Below are 20,347 nucleotides of genomic sequence, written 5' to 3' on the forward strand. Positions count from 1 at the left end.
ATATTCCAAATGTATCACGAATTATCAGAATGTACGTGTACCAGGTATCACTCTGTACCTTTTACCACTGCTCTTCCTGAGGGCTGATAGGAAATCTAGGTATACCCTGTTCCTTTTAGAGGTGAAAGGGCATGTGCGTGACGCTCTGCTCAGACAAACAAAGCAACCACAAGGGCCTACGCCATTTCTCATTGGCTGGCTTCTCTCAAATATTCTACCTCCCCAAAAGATAGGTGGGCAAAAAAAAGAGCATCAATATGACAAAGTGTATTCGATTGCATAATGCAGGTCATGAACTCTTGGCCAGAGGGTCCGACCAGTTTAAAGCCACTTCGCTGGCACAGCACAGGCTATGGAATATGACCATGTTTGTGAACAAATGACGCATCGGCCAGCTTGAATTGGGCCTTTGCAATTCAATTATCGCTCAAGGCGCACTGTGTTCCAGTTGTGTTTGTATTGCCAATTCGGGCCAAAATGTGAATGGAGACATGTTGTTATAGCCAGAGCTTTTCTAATCCCTGTGTTCTTTCTTCTTAATGATGTTCTAAACAGCTTGTTTTTGTTGGTATATTGTTTGGCTTACTTCTGAAACAGAAAAGCCCTAAAATACAATCACTTACATGCAGCACATGTTTGTGGCACTTGTTTGAATTTCCCCCTATTTTCTAAACCTTCATTTCATTCTCACTTTCAAGTAAATATCATTTACACTCAGACTCAGCTCTGATAACCTTATCATGGTTCATTGGGGTTAGATCTATGATTGGACATGTATCTGTTGAGGGGAATCTGTGCAGGGTAGGTCTAGCATTGCTGATGTGGCTGAAACAATTTAAATCCCTGCTTATGTTCCTATGTTTGAGTCATAGTCCTGCTGCTGTCAGAAATTAAATAGGGAAACTTGGAACAGCAATTCCAAAGCAGAAACAAAATGTGTACAAATCAGGATCATTTGATGTTGTAAGAGTCAGTTTGAGAGTGTAACCTTTAAAGATCTTGCATTTATAAAAAGGGGGTGATGTTTGATTCCAGCCAGTCAGACAGTGAACAATAATGTCTAAAAGTGGAGTTTGTGGCAGAAGCCGGATCTAATCCATTTGGAGCTGATTATAATGGGCTCAGTTGCTAGGGAACAAGCAATGACTGTCACCGGCACCTGAGAAGACCGAGAGGACTCATGGAGGGCAGAGATCCGAGTCTGTCGATCGTTGACCCGAAACAAACAACCTCTTGAGAGAGAATAACATTCGCTTTCTGCAGCGCTCTACATTTTCTGTAAACTGCCAGGAGATTGTTGACCCCATTATTTTGAATTAATGACTTCAGCATTTCCACTTGTGGATGGTGATGCTGAAAAGAAGATATTGTAAAACATTTTTTAAATGTTTAAAAAAATATTATTAATCTGGCTGTGGGTGGGGACAAATGTAACGCAATGTTGAAATATTGAAATGCTCTCCTTGTTATGGCAACAGAAAAACTGCATCCTGTAGGAAACCCCCCAAATACACCAAAAGGCGGAAATATCCAAGAGGTGAAGGAAACGCGTGTAGTCTGACCAATGCTACTGGAACAGGGTTAATTTTATTTTGTTCTCGTTTATCTGACTCCAAAAGATAAGTTCAACTGCTCCTCTGCTCTAACAGTAATACAAAAGGAACTGCAAATGTCTATTTCGCTATCTATTTGTATAGACGTACCTGCGTGCGGACGTACCTGTGGCAATGTATAGCCTACAATGATACACTTAGTATGTATCTTGTGACGGCACTGGTGTATAGGCGAGTGACTACGGGGTGCAGGTATCCTAGGTTGTCTATGTGTGTTAGGACTGTAAACTGCTATGTGTGCAGTGGTGCGAGCCAAGTGGATGCAGGTTCAAATTAATACAATTTATTAAACAATGTGCATTGCAGAAATAGAATGACAATGTGTTACAAGAATTACAAGTTGTAATATAAATGGCTATACGCAAATAGTGCGCAGGAGATCGTATTAGCGAGTCTCCTCGAACCATTCCACGTTTCCCTCTATATACCCAGGGTTTTTCAGGAAAAACAACAAATAAAGACGGAGGTAACAATAATGGTCCTGCTGATGTCATCTCTGTATGTCCAACAAACCTGGTTAACCTTTGTATTACAGCTGGATGCTGACTCACAGGTAACTTGCATTACCTGTGGTTTATTCCTACAAGATCTTTATTCAGCAACCAGTGTACTACACCACCAATGACACCAAACTATTTCCCACATCATTAGCTATCTAAAGACACCAAACTCTGTATGTGGAAAACCCATGGTTTATACAGTGCTATTTCAACTCATCAGTTCTGGGAGCGTTGCACTGAGGTGGCAGAATTGCGCAGAGGCAGCACAATGATGGGAGCAATAGTCCTGTACTGACGAGAACTGTCTTTTCATCAAGGCTTGCTGACCCTATGTCAACATGGTAAACACAGTCTGTTTCCTTTTGGGGGTGTGCAGAGAGGCAAACTTATGTGCAATGCCCTACAATCCCTTTCGTAAACAGGTAATAATCCATAAAACAGTCGATTTGATGGAAAATGCACTCATATAGTATCATACATCCTAATACCTCCTGAAATCAAACACGACTAACAGGGTGTCACGATGGTGGTAACTGTCCGCACCATCTGTCCACTCAATGTCCACATGAACACTTGACATATGCCGAGGATCTGGGGGCTGTTTGCAGTTTCCGCGTGTGTGTGGCATTCGGGTTTGCCTTGGAGGACAGCGCTCTCCTTTTCTCCCTGCCACCTGAATCAACTTTGCCGGCCTCCTGTGCAAAATGTGGGAAGAGAACTTTGACGCGGAGAAGTAAGCGATTTGTGTTCTTCCTTTTCCGCAGTGCTCCCAGCAAAGAGGAGGAATTAGCTGGGAGAGAGCATGCTGGGCCTTTATTTAAAGTGCTTTGATACAAGGCATTCTTATACACTAAATTCAGTTTTAAAAGGGACTTCAAGGAAATATCTATTACATCGAAGGTTGATATTATTGCTTGAATATTTTTTTGTATAATACACTTAAATACTTGCATGCAAAGGTCAATACTATTATTGGTCTACTATCATTAGGTCAATATTCATGATAATATTAGTAGTAATGTTGTTAATTATCATAATAAAGTGCTCACTGAGTATAAATGCAGACACTTTACCAGTTTAGCATTAGGGGAGTTGTACATTTCTCAACGTCCTCACAAGGCTTGTTTTCCTGGCAGCCATGGTGTGGTAAGAAAGCAAGACTATTCCCCTGTGTCCTGGAACGAGTACTACGAGATGATGGATGATGTTGTTGTGGGATCGGCGGAAAACAAAGACATATCCTTGCACAAATCTGAAACAGCGCCTCTTGCCTCCTCAGATCTAAATGTCAGAGATCTAAATGTCATAAGACCAACCACACATTCTATTAGCGTTCAAATTTCAGACATTCCTCACCCTCATAAAAGAGAGCTCAGAATCCTTGTGTTCATTTACAAGGATTCCCAAAGGTAGCACTTATGAAAAATCCTCCATAGTCCTTTCTTGATTTCAACAGCAGTTGCCGCTTCATTGCTAATAAGCTCAATGGATTTCTTCTTAACAAAATTGTCACGTCTTTCGCGTCTATAAGAGCGGACACGACGGGCCACTCCTGGTTCTTCTACATGGAGGCGGCCACTCTGCCCTGTCCTGGGCAGTCTTCACTGTAAGTGACATATCTCACTTTCCCACTCCTTCTATACTCTGTTTGTGCCACGTTACCAAGGCAACAGCCCTTGATAAAAGTATTGATGGTAAATTACATTGCTTGTTTTTAGCATATATTGACGTCAGCTGAGTTTCAGTGCATAACTGTGATGCATGAGGGTATTTGAAGTGCGATGCTGCATGGGTACATTTACAGAAAAGAAAATGGTGCCTGGTTTCTCCATAATGAGTTTCTATGTTTATGTTTCTCTCAGGCGGCTATGGCAAGCAGAGTCACCTGCAGGGTGTTGGCAATGGACCTTCGAGGTCATGGTAAGGATAGAACTGCAGATCCGCTCAAACATTACATATGGCTTCTGTACATGCATAACAGTACAGGGAAGGCAAGCTATCTGCGCATATCTGCCAATTTTATTCCGGAAAACCCTTTTTCATTAGAACCATTTGTGATTAAACACATTATGATTATGTTTTTTTTTTCAGGTTATGTAGGTATCTACTCCTACATTAACTGAAAAATGTAATCATATCGTGGAAAATATAAATCAAGTGTTTTGTTATACCACATCTGTATAATGCTTGTGCCCATCTCCCGGGTTACACAGGTGCCACTCAAGTGCGGCACTCAGATGACCTATCGACGCAGACCATGTCCCGGTGAGACCTCACAATGCTTCTCAGTGTTATTTTCAGACATACTGCTGCTCCCCCATGCTGACGTGCGGGTCGGAGGTGGATTCTGAGGTGTGTGTGTGTGTCTGTGGGTGTGTATGTGTGTGTGCATGCATGTGTGTGCATGTGCGTTTGTGCGTGTGCCTGTGTGTGGGTGTACCTGTGCCTGTGTGTGCATTTGTGTGTGTGTGTGTGTGTGTGTGTGTCTGTGCATGTGCATGTGTGTGTGTGTGTGTGTGTGTGTGTGTGTGTGTGTCTGTGCGTGAGCAGAGATGTGGCCAGTGTGGTGCGAGCCACGTTTGGAGAGAACCTGCCTCCCATTATCCTGGTGGGCCACAGCATGGGAGGGGCCATAGCCATCCACACGTCCAGCAGCACCCTGCTCCCCAGTGTGGTGGGGCTGGTGGTCATCGACGTGGTGGAAGGTGAGGAGAGAGTGTTCATGCCACAACTGTAAACATGGACACACACACACACACACGCACATGCACAGGCACACACACTCTCTCACATACACACACAGGCACACACACACACATGCACACGCACATGCACATGCACATGGACAGGCACACACACTCTCTCACACACACACACACACACACACAGGCACAGGTACACACACACACACCGGCACATGCATAGGCTGAGACGGGTGCGTGGGGGTTGGACCCAAAATGCACGACTCAGAAACAATAGTAAAATAAAGTCCCGTTAGGGCTTTATTCGGGACGAGTCCCAGGAGCGTAGTCAACACAAGCAAAGTCCATACACGAAGATCCAGCCAAACAAATACAAAACAAACAAAAAGCACGGTGCCGAGGGAAGAGGCAATCTCGTAGTCGGTAGGCGTGCAGGGAGGTCCGGTAGCAGGAGAGCTGTCAGCGGGGCAGATGAACAGGCGGACGGCATGAAACCATGAAACAATCAGCGGGGCAAAAGTACAAAAACGGTAGGCGGGGACGTAGTCAAGAAACAAAACGAAGGTCACAAAACAGAAATCAATAATCGATGGTCAGTAAACAGGCGTGGATCGTAACGTGTAATCAAACAGTAAATAATGCTCAAGAGTTGCGTGGTAAACAGAGGCAGACAATTTCGCAGTGAACAGTTGCGCGACTGGGCTATAAATGCAGGTGTAGACAGGTGTAGACAATTAGTTAGAGCGTAGCAAGGAAATGGAAAACAGGTGCGATGGATGACAAGTTTAACAAGGAGATTAGTAATCGTTAGTAATAAACCTATCCTGCCCTAGCATTAGTAAATTAGTAAATGACATGCACGAGAAACGTAAGGTAACATGAACACATGATTAGTCTTGTTAGTTTCTACCCAATCCTGATCTAGCGTTAGTAGTTTTAGTAAATAGACAAATAGAAACACTAGGGGAGTGAAGGACAGAACGAGAGAGAGAGAGAGAAAAGGCGGAACGCAAGGTTTGCGGAAAAACATGTAAAAGTGTATGCATAACAACGACCAGTTAACGTAACAATAAACATGCATCGAAACATAACACAAAGCGAAACTAAGACGATAATCACTCAACATAACCAGGTAATATAATCGTAACGAAACATAACTAGACATGACGAGAAAATAAATCGTAACAAGAAATAAACTAAACAACATGACGAACCTAGACTAACATAATACATGATAAGACACTACGTGACTAAGACAACATGAATAAACATAAATCAACATAAAACATGGCGAGACAGACCTGAAACGTGACAGGACCCCCCCCTTAACGACCGACTCCTGGCGGTCCTTGGAATTTATCAGGGTGGTCACGATGGAAGTCTCTGATGAGCGATTTGTCCAGAATGAGACTGGGAGCGACCCAGGAACGCTCCTCAGGGCCATAGCCCTCCCAGTCAACCAAGTATTGCACCCCACGGCCCCTCTTACGAATGTTCAAGAGTTTCTTAACCGTGAATGCGGGGTGGTTGTCAATAATGCGGGGGGGAGGTGGTGGGGGATCCGGGGGACATATGGGGTGAGAGGATACAGGCTTAATACATGAGACATGGAATGTGGGGTGAATCTTAAGGGAAGCAGGGAGTGACAGTTTAACAGAGGAAGGGTTGATGATACTGTGGATTTTAAAGGGACCAATAAAGCGGGGTTGTAGCTTGTGAGAGGTGGCTTGGAGGGGAATGTCCTTAGTGGACAGCCAGACGGAGTCACCTGGTTTGTAGACTGGAGCTGGAGTGCGGTGGCGATCAGCAAAACGCCGATTGCGGTCTGCCGTGCTTAGCAGCGCGGCCTTGGCATCCCTCCAAACCTTGGCGCACCGTTTCATGTGGAGGGCGAGGGAGGGAACAGCGATCTCGGCTTCTTGGTCAGGGAACAGTGGAGGTTGGTAGCCCAGGGAGACCTCAAAAGGTGATTTCCCGGTGGCAGCGCAGGGTAAAGTGTTGTGAGCGTACTCGACCCAGGTAAGCATCTTGCTCCAGCCGGCTGGGTTCTTGGCCGATACGCAGCGTAGAGCGGCCCCCAGGTCCTGATTGGCCCTCTCAGTTTGGCCATTGGATTGAGGGTGGTAGCCCGAAGAGAGGCTAGCTGTGGCCCCGAGGACCACGCAGAACGCTTTCCAGACTTGGGAAATGAATTGGGGGCCGCGGTCAGATACGATGTCTGATGGAAGTCCGTGGATGCGGAACACCTCTCTCACCAGCACATCCGCGGTCTCTTGGGCGGTGGGCAATCCAGCCAGGGGGATGAAGTGTACCGCTTTGCTGAATCGGTCCACCACCGTCAGGATGGTGGTGTTACCCTCGGAAAGGGGAAGTCCGGTCACGAAGTCCACTCCGATGTGACTCCAGGGTCGGCTGGGCACCGGCAATGGTTGAAGCAGTCCAGCAGGGGCCTGGTGAGATGCTTTGCTTCTGGCGCATGTGGTGCAAGCCTTGATGAAGCGTCTGGTGTCGGGGATCATGGCACTCCACCAGAATCTCCGCTTCAGCACCGCCAAGGTGCGGGTAAAGCCGGGATGGCAGGAGAGGAGGGATGAATGGGCCCATTGCAGCACCTGTGTCCGAGCGGCTGAGGGGACGTATAGGCGTAATCCGGGGTTGGACCTGGGATCGGGATCCTCCCGTAGAGCCCTCTGGATCACCACCTCGATCTTCCACGTGACAGATCCGATGGTGCAGGAGGTAGGAAGGATGTTCTCGGGGATCTCACGCTCAGAACAGGTGTTGAATTGACGGGACAGGGCATCGGGCTTAACGTTCTTTGAACCTGGACGGTAGGTCAGAGAGAAGTTGAACCTCCCGAAGAACAGCGCCCATCTCGCCTGTCGAGAATTCAGCCTTTTGGCTGTCTGGAGGTATGCCAGGTTCTTGTGGTCGGTCCAAACGATGAACGGCTTCTCGGCCCCCTCCAGCCAATGTCTCCACTCCTCCAGCGCCAGTTTGACTGCCAGCAGCTCACGGTTTCCAACGTCGTAGTTCCTCTCCGCCGGGGACAGCTTCTTGGAGAAGAAGGCGCAGGGGTGTAGTCGGTTGTCAGCGGCCGCCACCTGAGAGAGCACTGCTCCCACCCCTGTGTCGGAAGCATCCGTCTCGACCACAAACTGGCGGGTGGGGTCAGGGGGGGACCAGGATGGGAGCGGAAGCGAACAGTCTCTTGACCTTGGTGAAGGCCGTCTCAGCTTCGGGGCTCCACCGGAATGGCACCGCTGGGGACGTGAGCTTGGTTAGAGGGGAAACCACTTGGCTATAGGAACGGATGAACCTTCGGTAGAAATTGGCGAATCCCAAGAAGCGCTGGAGTTGCTTGCGTGAGGTGGGTGTGGGCCAGTCGGTGACCGCCAGAATCTTCTTGGGATCCGCCCTGATCTGTCCCTTCTCAAGGATAAACCCAAGGAACTCAACTGTGTCGGAGTGGAAGACGCACTTTTCTGCCTTGACAAACAATTTGTTTTCTAGAAGCCTTTGTAGAACTTGCCTGACGTGGTTTTCATGATCCTTGGCATTAGTGGAGTAGATCAAGATGTCATCCAGGTAGACGAACACATGGCGACCCAACAAGTCCCGAAGAACGTCATTCACCAGGGCCTGGAACACAGCAGGAGCATTGGTGAGGCCGAATGGCATGACCAGGTATTCAAAGTGTCCGAGAGAGGTATTGAAGGCGGTCTTCCATTCATCGCCCTCACGGATCCGGACCAGGTGGTACGCGTTGCGAAGATCCAGCTTGGTGAAGATGGTGGCCTCGTGAAGTGGGTGGAACGCGGAGTCCATCAGGGGCAGAGGATACTTGTTCCTCACCGTGATGTTGTTCAGCTCCCTGTAGTCGATGCACGGGCGTAGGGAGCCATCCTTCTTCTGGACGAAGAAGAATCCCGCACCGACGGGAGAGGAAGAAGGGCGAATTAGTCCGTTAGCCAGGCAGTCACGGATGTATGTCTCCATAGCCTCCCTTTCAGGTCTGGAGACGTTGTAAAGGCGACTTGAGGGAAGTAACGAACCAGGAAGGAGCTCGATGGCGCAGTCGTAGGGTCGATGAGGCGGCAGAGACTGCGCTTGTATCTTGGAGAACACTGCGCCCAGGTCATGGTAAGGTATGGGAACCCTTTCCAGGGAGGGCTTGGGAGTCTGTGGTGGAGCTGGTGCTCCCTCTGCTGGTGGTGGAGCGGAACGCAGGCAGGACAGATGACATCTAGAATCCCAGGCTTGAACTTGATTGGAACTCCAGTTGATCGTGGGGTTGTGTTTCTGGAGCCAGGGTAATCCCAAGATGAGTTGGTCATTGGGGGACTGGATGATGCGGAACTGGATCATCTCTCGATGGTTCCCAGAAATGACCAGTTGACAGGGAATAGTAATGTGCGTCATGCGGCAGAAAGTCCTTCCATCCAGCGACTGCGCATTCTCAGGGTGGGGTAGAGGGAGGGTGGGGATGTTCAGTTCGGACACCAACACTTCGTCGATGAGATTGGCGTCCGCTCCAGAATCCACCAACGCGTTAATCCGGGTTGTTCTGTCGGGAAGAATCAACAGCGTGGTGAGCGTGGGACGATGGTTCTCTCTGTCAGCACCCTCATGCCTGTCGACTGCTCTCACCTCTACTGGTCGCCTGGTCCTGAAGGAGCACCGAGCCTGGGTGTGACCCGGCCTCCCACAGTAGAAGCACGAACCGGTGGTTCTGCGGCGTGCTCGTTCCTCGGAAGAGACCCTGGTACCGGCCCGGGACAGGTCCATGGGTTCGGATCCCTCCGACTGCTGCTCCTCTCGTCGAGGACTTGGGCCCTGCCTGGGGTACGGGTTGCCGGGAAGGATCGGTCTCTCCGACCGGCGTTGTCTGGCGCGGTTGTCCAGGTGCGCACGATGATCGTGGTGCGCACGAGTTGGTCGAGCTGGGTGATGGGGTCCAGTCGCGCCAACTCGTCCTGGAGCGTCTCGCTCAGGCTGGCCAGGAAGAGATTCGCCAAAGCTGCATCGTTCCAACTAGTAGCTGCTGCGAGGGTGCGGAAGTCGATGGAGTGGTCTGCCGCGGTCTTCCGTCCCTGGCGCAGAGCAATCAGTCTCTGGGATGGCTCCTGGTCGCTGGATGCGTGTTGGAACACCTTTCGAATCTCGTCGGCGAAGACTGGGTAACGAGGAGGGAAAGAATCCCCGGACCACACCGCCGTAGCCCAATCCAACGCCCTCCCCTTGAGTAGTCCCATCACATATCCAATCCGACGGTCGTCGCTGTTGTAGGTCTGGGGCTGTTGTTTGAATACAAACTCGCATTGGAGTAGGAACACCTTGCACCTTTCAGGTTCTCCACCGAACCTCTCCAGGGGGGGTTGTTGGGGCTCCCGGAATTGCCAGGCTCCCGAGGGGTTGACCGCCGGGGAAGTGGGTGGGTGGGTGGGTTCCTCCCGTGGTTGTGGCAGGACCGCAACGGCGAGCCTCCTCATCTCTGCACACAGTTCACGAATCTCTAGGTGAAGCTCGGAGATTCCTTGTGAATGCTGCCGGACGATGGCTCCTTGTTCCTGGAGGGCGTGGAACATGGCAGTTGAGTCAGCAGGGTCCATAGTGGCGAAATTGTTCTGAGACGGGTGCGTGGGGGTTGGACCCAAAATGCACGACTCAGAAACAATAGTAAAATAAAGTCCCGTTAGGGCTTTATTCGGGACGAGTCCCAGGAGCGTAGTCAACACAAGCAAAGTCCATACACGAAGATCCAGCCAAACAAATACAAAACAAACAAAAAGCATGGTGCCGAGGGAAGAGGCAATCTCGTAGTCGGTAGGCGTGCAGGGAGGTCCGGTAGCAGGAGAGCTGTCAGCGGGGCAGATGAACAGGCGGACGGCAGGCAGAGGCGTAGTCGTGGGCGAAGCAGGAGTCGAAACCATGAAACAATCAGCGGGGCAAAAGTACAAAAACGGTAGGCGGGGACGTAGTCAAGAAACAAAACGAAGGTCACAAAACAGAAATCAATAATCGATGGTCAGTAAACAGGCGTGGATCGTAACGTGTAATCAAACAGTAAATAATGCTCAAGAGTTGCGTGGTAAACAGAGGCAGACAATTTCGCAGTGAACAGTTGCGCGACTGGGATATAAATGCAGGTGTAGACAGGTGTAGACAATTAGTTAGAGCGTAGCAAGGAAATGGAAAACAGGTGCGATGGATGACAAGTTTAACAAGGAGATTAGTAATCGTTAGTAATAAACCTATCCTGCCCTAGCATTAGTAAATTAGTAAATGACATGCACGAGAAACGTAAGGTAACATGAACACATGATTAGTCTTGTTAGTTTCTACCCAATCCTGATCTAGCGTTAGTAGTTTTAGTAAATAGACAAATAGAAACACTAGGGGAGTGAAGGACAGAACGAGAGAGAGAGAGAGAGAGAGAAAAGGCGGCACGCAAGGTTTGCGGAAAAACATGTAAAAGTGTATGCATAACAACGACCAGTTAACGTAACAATAAACATGCATCGAAACATAACACAAAGCGAAACTAAGACGATAATCACTCAACATAACCAGGTAATATAATCGTAACGAAACATAACTAGACATGACGAGAAAATAAATCGTAACAAGAAATAAACTAAACAACATGACGAACCTAGACTAACATAATACATGATAAGACACTACGTGACTAAGACAACATGAATAAACATAAATCAACATAAAACATGGCGAGACAGACCTGAAACGTGACATAGGCACACACACAAACACACACAAACACAGGCACACGCACATGCACTCACACAGGCACACACACCTATAAACATGCACACAAACACACACGCATACACACACACACACACACAAATACATAGACAGGCACACGCACATACAAACACAAACACACACATATGCTGTAATTGCAGCACAAATTAGTTTGGAATAAAAACAGTTACCACAGCACAACTGTCACATAATTACAAGGGAAATTAGCAGCATAGCTTAATTCACACCCACTAATGATCACATTGTAAACCCATTTTGAATGCAGGCAATTAGCAGAAAACAAGCCTGTCGTAATCACAATGTAAATTAGTTTTGCATAAAGGCAACTGCCGTGATGCATATTGTAGTCGCAATGTAAATGAATGTTTTGTATGAAGCCATTTACCATAACACGCACACATTAGAGTTACAATGTAACTTCAGTGAATATTGTCAGTAAGCGTAGCACACGCATTCCATAACTGCAATGGCATTAGTTTCAATATGAATTCAGTCCACATTGTCAGTTAGCGTAGCACCCGCATTCCATAACCTCAGTGACATAACAGTTACAATGTAAATTCAGTGCGTATTGTCGGTTAGCTGTGTATGATGGACAGTCCTCCGTTTTTCAGGAAGTGCCATGGACGTGCTCCACAGCATGCAAAACTTTCTCAGGGGAAGACCCAAGACTTTCAAATCAATTGAGCATGCCATCGAGTGGAGGTGTGTATGCTGCAGGCTCCCCTCCTTCCACAGGTGCTGCTTGGTCGTGTGGTTTCAGTCCGTCCCTCCTCGCTTTTTTCTAGTGTCAAAAGCGGACAAGTCAGAAACCTGGAGTCAGCAAAGGTCTCAATGGTTGGCCAAGTGCAAAGGTAGGACGCATGTATGTACGTATGTATTACATTTATTTTCTGAATAGGCGGTATTCTCTATGCATTTTATACATTTACAGTAACTGTCTAACCTTTTTATATTCCACATTGTTAAATATACAAATATTCTAATTTTGCAATTGAACATTGTCTCTTTGCACAATGTAATTGTGCAGTTAGAAGAAATATACTTTAGCAGATAGGTATAATTGCAGAATGTTTGCAGCACCTTTTTTTCTCATGACCGGTTTTGGCTCTACACACCTGCGGGAAAACTTTAAAACTTTTAAATATACAAACACAACAGCACATTTATCCCATTTGGGGCATTTGACTTCCTGGGTGTCTGTGATTGTGGGTTCAACCACAGAGGGCAACTCCTGCACTTAATGCTGATTATGTCATGCATCACACAAATTAAATGCAGTCCATAAAAGTGTCCATTTCAACCGCCTTTAACCACCTTAAAATTTTCTCCTATACGTATGTGCATGTGGTGTCGACCCATACAGAAGTAAACTAATTTAGTTATCTACTGTATGTCAGTCTAGTGTTTATACAGGGATTTCTGTATGGGCAGGTTTCACAAAATATAAATCTGGCAACCCTAGAAATAAATCTTGATTTCACAAATGCACCATCTGCTGGGAGGTAGATGCATGGCTTGCCATCACAGCCCTGGGTTGCCGTGTCTGTCCTCGCAGGTGTGAGGAAGAGGAGGGGGATCCTTCTGAGCAGGCAAGTCCAGCTGGCGACGTGTTTGCCGAGGGCAACGAGGAGTTTTACGGCCTGAATTACGTCACTGACAAAGCTGAGAGTGCCACATCAGAGGGGAGCCTCGCTGAGCAGGAGGTAAGAGCTGAAGACTTACTACGCTGACTATTGACCAATGTATTGATTACATAGAATTATTGGCCAAGTCCTGACTGTGATGGTACTAGTTATGAGCACTGTGTGTCACTGGCTATAGTGTTATAGAGAGGCCAAGGATGTACCTCACCTCACTGTGCAACAGTGACCCCTCTGGTCAGCTGGGGGACTGCAGTCTACCTGCACTGACGTGTCCTCCTGTACAGAGAGCACACCACTCTGCTGGTGGACTAAACAGTGGGAAATGGCGGCTGGTGCATGTTCTGGAAGATGTGTTTGCTGGTCTGCCTGCTCCTGAACTGGCAAAATGATTTTTTTAGCGATGGGATCTGACAGAAATTATGGAAGAGAGAAAAAGATTATTCACATATGTATCCCATTGAAAAAATTTCCTAGGATTTGATTTGACTGGTTTGGATTAGATTCACAAACTATTTTTTTGTCCTTGCATTAAATATCTGAAATGTTATCTGTAATGAGCAATCTGAAATAAATGTACTTCGGGGAAGTTGAAATGTGCTGTATATGATGTTAAACGTGCCGTTAATTGCAGCCACACAGCGTGTACAGCTGGAGGATTGACCTCTCTAAAGCGGAGAAGTACTGGGACGGGTGGTTTAGAGGAATCTCCAATCTGTTCCTCAGCTGTAACATCCCGAAGCTCTTATTACTAGCAGGTACGCGTCACTGTTCTCCTGCATAGCCACATTGTCTGCGACACCACATACCATTCTCACTCACACGGTGGCGTCAATAACCAAACTCAACGCCAAATAATGGTTATTTTTGCATTCCCGTAACATAAGGTTATTGATTAGCTGCCACTAATGGAAGACAGAAGCATGCATTTTAACTGAGGCCAAATGAAGAGCATACAACAGAGCAGTGATTGGTGTTGTACTCTCTTGTTGATTAAACCTTGTAGTCACTTTTACCAACAACTGCCTGCTAATGGTGCCTTTTCACATAATTCTATATAGCTAGTTCTTAGAATGCGAGGCGTTTGTGTGCACAAGACACAATTTCAAAAAATAGAAATGATTAAGAAGTAATTTCCAGACTGTCTACTATCTAATTGTTTGGATCACAACTGTAATTTAATTCAAATGTTTTTTTAGTGTGACTAAATGTTTAAGAAACTGTGACCAAGGCTTTTTTTTTTATCTCAACTCTCGTTATTACAGTAAGCGACCAGTCAGCAGGGGGTGCAGCAGCACCCCAACTTCTTGGGCCTATGTACATTACTACAGTACTAGTGTCCTTGCATTTGTTACCTTACCATTTTAACGGATTCTAAGGCACTTTTACGTCGTCACTTTTTAAAGCATACTTAATTTGACTACTTTTTGTTCTTGTGTTAATTTCTGCTTTATTATTTGTGTTTTAATTGCTGTGTTGTTAATTGCCGATGATTATTATGTCCCACTGGATTCAATGGCTGCAAGAAAGATAAAAAAAATATTTGTGGTCAGAAAATGGACAGCATTGGGGGGCAGAATCACATATTCTCATCATTATGTTATGTTATGTAAAGATTTTGTATGATAATCAGCATCATTTTTATAATTTCAGGCATTGACCGCTTGGACAGAGACCTGACCATTGGCCAAATGCAGGGTAAGACGTTTCTGCTTGGCCCGACAGAACGCACGCAAAGCCACAGCAGGAGGGGGCTGGCACAGCAGGGTGGGAGGCCCCTCCCCCCAGAGAGTCATCTGGCCCTGCCAGTCAGCCCGCTCCTTCCTGACGGCCCATAATGCACCGCTGCCTGTCAGACGCGCTGGAAGCGACAGCCCGGGGATCAGAGGGGTGATGGCGTGTCCTCTCTTCAGGCTCCGTCAGACTTTTAAATCTCCCTCTGCGTGTCAGCGAGGGAGTGGAGGCACATGCAGTATATCAACTTTTATGCAATTGCGTTGTTCCTTAATTCACAGGGCTGTAAATGCCGAGAAAGATCATCATGACAGACTGATGGATGGATAGATAGACAGACAAACATGACTCGTAATTGGTAATAATTACATTCTCATCATGCCAAACTGGTATAAAAAGGGAACTGCAAGATTATTACGGACCTTTTATAAAGTTAAAAGTTTTTGCCTCATTAACAGTATTATGATCGATATTAATTGTGCAGTATTTTTCTACATAGCTTGTTACATTTGTGTATTCACACAACTCAAACAATCAGGCTGCTGCTGTTGTTTTCTTTTTCCAGGAAAATTCATGATGCAGGTGCTGCCCCCTTGTGGCCATGCTGTTCATGAGGACATGCCAGACAAGGTGAGACTCGTGGAGCACCACAGACATAGTTGTGCATCTCTGAATCCTCACCCTAATAACATATTTTCTTGACATCTGAAAGTGAATTCTTAATATGTAACATATAGGGACAGTTTCCCCAGATATAGATTACGCCTAGTCCTACTCTAAAAGAAAAAAAAGTCTCCATTGAAAAAAATAGCCTAGTCTGGGACTTGGATTAATCCATGGCTGAGAAACCCGCCCCTAGTTTTGCATGCTGCTGCAGTGGCCCTGAAGTCTGTATTGCTGCACGACACTGGCAGTGAGAAGCATAAAGGCTGTGTGTGCGAGTCTCACTGCGGTCTCTCTCGGTTTCAGGTGGCAGACGCCTTGGCAAGCTTCATGATCAGGCACAAATTTGCCGAAGTGAGAAGCGAAACGAAAAGGTGAGCCCTCTGCTTCTCCAGGGTGTGGGCGACTCTCTGCAGCCAGGTCTGAACGCGGTTACACCGCGCAGCTTTCAGCCAACACTCCTGCAGACTTAGCCATCCATCGTCACACCCTGAAGTGAACATTTTCCTCATTTAGACACCGTACAATCGCTTTTGTATACTAAACAGTAACACTACTATAGCAATTGTTACACCTCCTGTACGGTAACTGTCCAATACAATGTGCTGATTATCAGTCATTTAAAATGTTGATTTTGATGAAAAAAATCTAATATTCCTGTTCAACTTCCCTACATATTTCAGCTCTCTTAAGACCCATTTTCCATGCTAAAACCACTTGACCTCAGTTACAATATAATAAGCTGTGAAGGCCCTCATGGACCGTATGTTATTTCAATGCTTTAAATACCCAGTACAATATACCAGAGATAAAATCAACATTAAAGAGGTCCAATCAGTACAAGTAAACTTCACTGCCAATGCATTATGCATTTCACAGACAGAAGAGTATGGTAGATGTTTACAGACAATTCTTTTAAAAATAACTATTAATCACAATGTAAAATGTCAAGTAATGAGCGATATAAATCACCAATTGAGCATGATCTAATTTTTCTTTAACAGCTCCTCCTACCCTTTCATGCGGTGAAAAACACAGGTGCATATGCTCTTCCTGTGTAACTCCCCCTCTACCCTTTGATAATCAACACAAAGCCTAACCAGAGACACACAGCCCAACCAAAGGGCACACTGTGGCTAACACAACGATGCATGCATGCAGTTTCGGCACGATGCCAAAATGACCAAAGCACGTCAACACAGAAACAGAAATTCAAAAATACAAAAAATAAACAAAAACAGGAAATGCACTGTGGTTACTGAATTTAGGACTTGAACATGCTTACTATGGGTCACTATATTATTATTTATTTATTATATTGTTATTATGAGTTTCTATATTATTTTCAGTAACTTTCATTTTTGTTTGAAGGTAGAACCAGCCCTCAAGGAGCATATCCTTACGACCTTCACCTGAATTGCTATGTCATCAAAATCTCGACAATTACAGCCTACGGCACCCTGGATTCAACGCTTTTGCAGCTAAATTAGTTGTTGAGCATAAACTGTCATTGTTTAAAATAGTATTTTGTGAATATGTTGGATATTTAGATTGTGTTTTGGCCTACTAAGATGCAGAGACAAATGATGTTTGTCATAACATTATATATACCCACATAAAAAACACATTGTATGAATGATTCTATGTATGAAAAAACACTGGTGGCCATTTTGTAGATTTGTAGCATTAAATCATTCCTTCTACATTCTTTTATTAGCTGAAGTAGCTTTGAAACCATATACATGTTTAAAATATTCACAATGAAACAAACACAGCAGTTTAAAATACAGCAAAAAAAGACCAGCTGATTTCACTATGAGTGTACAGATTCAGAATAAAAGTCTGAAAGGACGAGCAAAGGCATAATAAAAGAGAGAAAGAAATGTAAACCTTTTCTGACAAAGAAAAAACTGAATCAAAGTGCGGGTGCTCCTGTTTAAAACAACATTTCAACCAACAGCTAATAACATTAATCTATACAAAGTGGATATGTAGTCAAACCACGGAATTACATTTCATATTACAGTAGATGCAGCTGTGGACATCATTACAGTTTCCTTTGTAGTTAAAGAGTAATTGCAGATCACAAAGACAGAATACATAGCCTGACATGATCAAAGAGGTTATTATAGTACAGTATTATACTGTACATTACTCCATATAAATTAGAACAAGCTCATTTAGTATATTGAAGACACATTTAGAAGGATTGCCCTTCCTGTACTAAGTCAACGACAAACCCTTTTTCTACTCTATGGCTATGTGTCAAACTGCTGGATCCTTTGTGGGAAACATAACAGTCTTAACAAGTAAACCTCAGTTACAGTCTTTATGAAGCAGAGCATCAAACCTTGTATTCCGCTTATTATAAATATATGTCAATAAGTGACTTTCACGTGGCTAGAGAGAGAGAGTCCTCCTATGACCAGACAGTCAATGAGATGCAACAGTGGAACACATACACAAACAAATCACACGGTTTAGAGACGACCCGTCAAACGTTCCCACAGGTCTGAGGGCGAAAACGGAACGCGAGAGAACGTAGTTTTAAGGGCGGGGTTGTTCACCCGGAGAGAGAGGAGATCTCGTAGTCGCTGGCGGACGTCAGGGGGCCGACCTTGCGCACGTTCTTGGCGTTGGTGATGCGCGCCGCGACCTCCACCGGCTTCTCGAAGTAGAGCACGAGCGCCTGCTCGGTCAGCACCGACGCCAGGAACTGCTCGAAGGTGACGGCCCAGTCCTTGTCGATGCTGGCGCTGTGGGGCAGGCCGTCGCCGTGGTGACCGGCGCGCACCAGCACCGTGTCGTCGGCGATGTCCTCGCAGTGCAGCTTGTCCTCCAGCTCGTGCGAGCCGGCGCTCAGCACGGAGTACGACGACATGGACGTGTCGTCCTTGGTCTCGTCGTCGGAGATGAGCATGGCAGAGGAGACGGCCGTGTCTTTGGGCGAGGAGTCCTCCAGCTTGATGTCCTCCATCTGCGGGCAGGGGGGGCGCTCCTGGCCGGCCCCGCCCTCCTCCTCCCCCCCCTGCGGCTTCGGGGCGAAGCGGGGGCGCTCCTTCCCCTGGCCGCGGCACCTCTCTCGGGCGTCCCGGCGCTCCTCCTCTTCCTCCTCCTCCTCCTCCTCGTCCTCCTTGCAGCAGGGGCTGTTGAAGAGCTTGCCCACCTCGCCCATCTCCAGCAGCAGGCTGGTCACCGTGGCGGTGGCGTGGTAGAGCTCCTGCTCGCTGGCGTCCTCACTGAACATGTTGTACAGGGTCTTACACAGCTCGATGAACTGGCCCTGAGAGCACAAACACACACACACGCTCTTACCATTCTCTTACTGGGAGGGAAATGGTACTCAATACAAACTTGGTGTGATAAAATAACTGGGTAAGTCAAGTCTTTAAACTGAAATAACCTGCATACAATATGAATGTGTTTTTACACCAGTGTTCCTTGTGTAGGGACTTAAAATGGGTCGCAGGAGTGTGTGATGTAGGTCCTGTGTATGAGTCAGTAGTCCACCAGGCGATGGTAATAAGTCTATTAGATGAGTCCCTGAAAGGTACTACATTTCTAATTTTGGTTATTATATTAAAAAGATTATGAACCAGTGCTTTAGACTACACCCACACGAATAATTTAATGAGTGTTAAATCAGACAGACAAGGTTTACACTAACTATGGAGCCAGCCTGCTGGAAGGCTGCAGAGCACAGCTCTCAGATCAGGAGGGACTGCTCTGAATGTCCAGTCGCCCTGGCCAAAGCACCGCTTTCCCCAGCTCAGGGATAAATGCATGCAGCAGGAATACAGGTGAACAGTGCTTTACCTGGTTCAGCTTCGGCAGTTCCTTCATGTTCTCCAGCTTGGACTTGTTCTCCTGGTTCCACAGGCGTAAGTATGTGCGATAGTCTGGGGTGTGCATCTTCTTCACTGCAGGGAGGAAGGGCGGGGGGATTGTGAACACGCTCCTTGATTACAAATCCAGCCCGGGTTTTTCTTTTCTGTTCCCGGTAATTAGTGGTACTGAGCAGCCAGACTGTCTTCGCACCTGACTCCCAGGTAAAGGGAGGGTGGAAAACCAGCAGTCCTCATGGCCAGTGTTGCCCAGGTGAACATCCACCAGAAGACGTCTGATGAGGGGCCTGCTCTGTAGCCGTCTGTTTTTGTTACACATTCCAGTGAAACTACATCAAATCAACAGGGCACAATGCTCTCTCCAATTGTAAATAATGGGGTTATGAAGTGAATTAACCACTTCAAAACATCAATGCGTTCAGGGGCTGACAAAATAACACGGCCCGCTGAATGGAAATCAAGGTCAAAATGGAGGAGCAATACCCTCTCCAGTGTGACTGAGTAAATTACAAAATTACAACAATGCTTGCCACCAAATGCTATTTGAAGTGTGTCCTTCCACAGGTAACACAATTACAGTAAAATGGTTCAGGTACAGTAGGTGGTCTGTCTCTGTGCGCTGGCAATCGTAAAATTTCTAAGGACTTCATTTGAATGGAGCATTTGACAGCTCAACTGATATGCTAGAGCACGGTCTAGTTTAGTTGGCAATAAGAAGTGCTTTTCTACTGGAACTGTTGGAGTGCTCCATTAGCACTGCAGATTTAATGCCACTCTCTCACAGACTGAGAGCCCAATTGGTGAATTAAAAAGCTGCAGATGAAAAATTTCATATTTCACCAACTAAACTGTTTAAAT

At 46.4% G+C, this 20,347-nt stretch overlaps 2 protein-coding genes across 2 annotated transcripts in view; one reads left to right on the forward strand and one right to left on the reverse strand.

Annotated features, from left to right (window-relative positions):
* The first annotated feature begins 2,817 nt into the window (after positions 1-2,817).
* Positions 2,818-17,509, forward strand: LOC133134879 (protein phosphatase methylesterase 1-like). The gene is made up of 14 exons (XM_061251439.1): positions 2,818-2,846; positions 3,250-3,349; positions 3,627-3,719; positions 3,976-4,033; positions 4,327-4,378; positions 4,664-4,818; positions 12,219-12,309; positions 12,393-12,458; positions 13,163-13,310; positions 13,882-14,005; positions 14,901-14,945; positions 15,547-15,611; positions 15,951-16,018; positions 17,016-17,509. The coding sequence occupies exons 1-14, from the start codon at positions 2,818-2,820 to the stop codon at positions 17,017-17,019; spliced, it is 1,098 nt and encodes a 365-aa protein (XP_061107423.1). The 3' UTR covers positions 17,020-17,509.
* Positions 17,313-20,347, reverse strand: part of tbc1d9 (TBC1 domain family, member 9 (with GRAM domain)) — a 28,441-nt gene continuing 25,406 nt past the window's right edge. Inside the window, exons 21-22 of the mRNA XM_061251438.1 lie at positions 19,461-19,564; positions 17,313-18,927 (exon numbers count right to left, since the gene is read on the reverse strand). Of these exons, the coding sequence (XP_061107422.1) occupies positions 18,208-18,927; positions 19,461-19,564 (824 nt within the window). The 3' untranslated portion in view covers positions 17,313-18,207. The remainder of the gene's footprint in view (positions 18,928-19,460; positions 19,565-20,347) is intronic.

This window comes from Conger conger, chromosome 8 (assembly GCF_963514075.1).
Source record: "Conger conger chromosome 8, fConCon1.1, whole genome shotgun sequence".
Classification (NCBI taxonomy): Eukaryota; Metazoa; Chordata; class Actinopteri; order Anguilliformes; family Congridae; genus Conger; species Conger conger.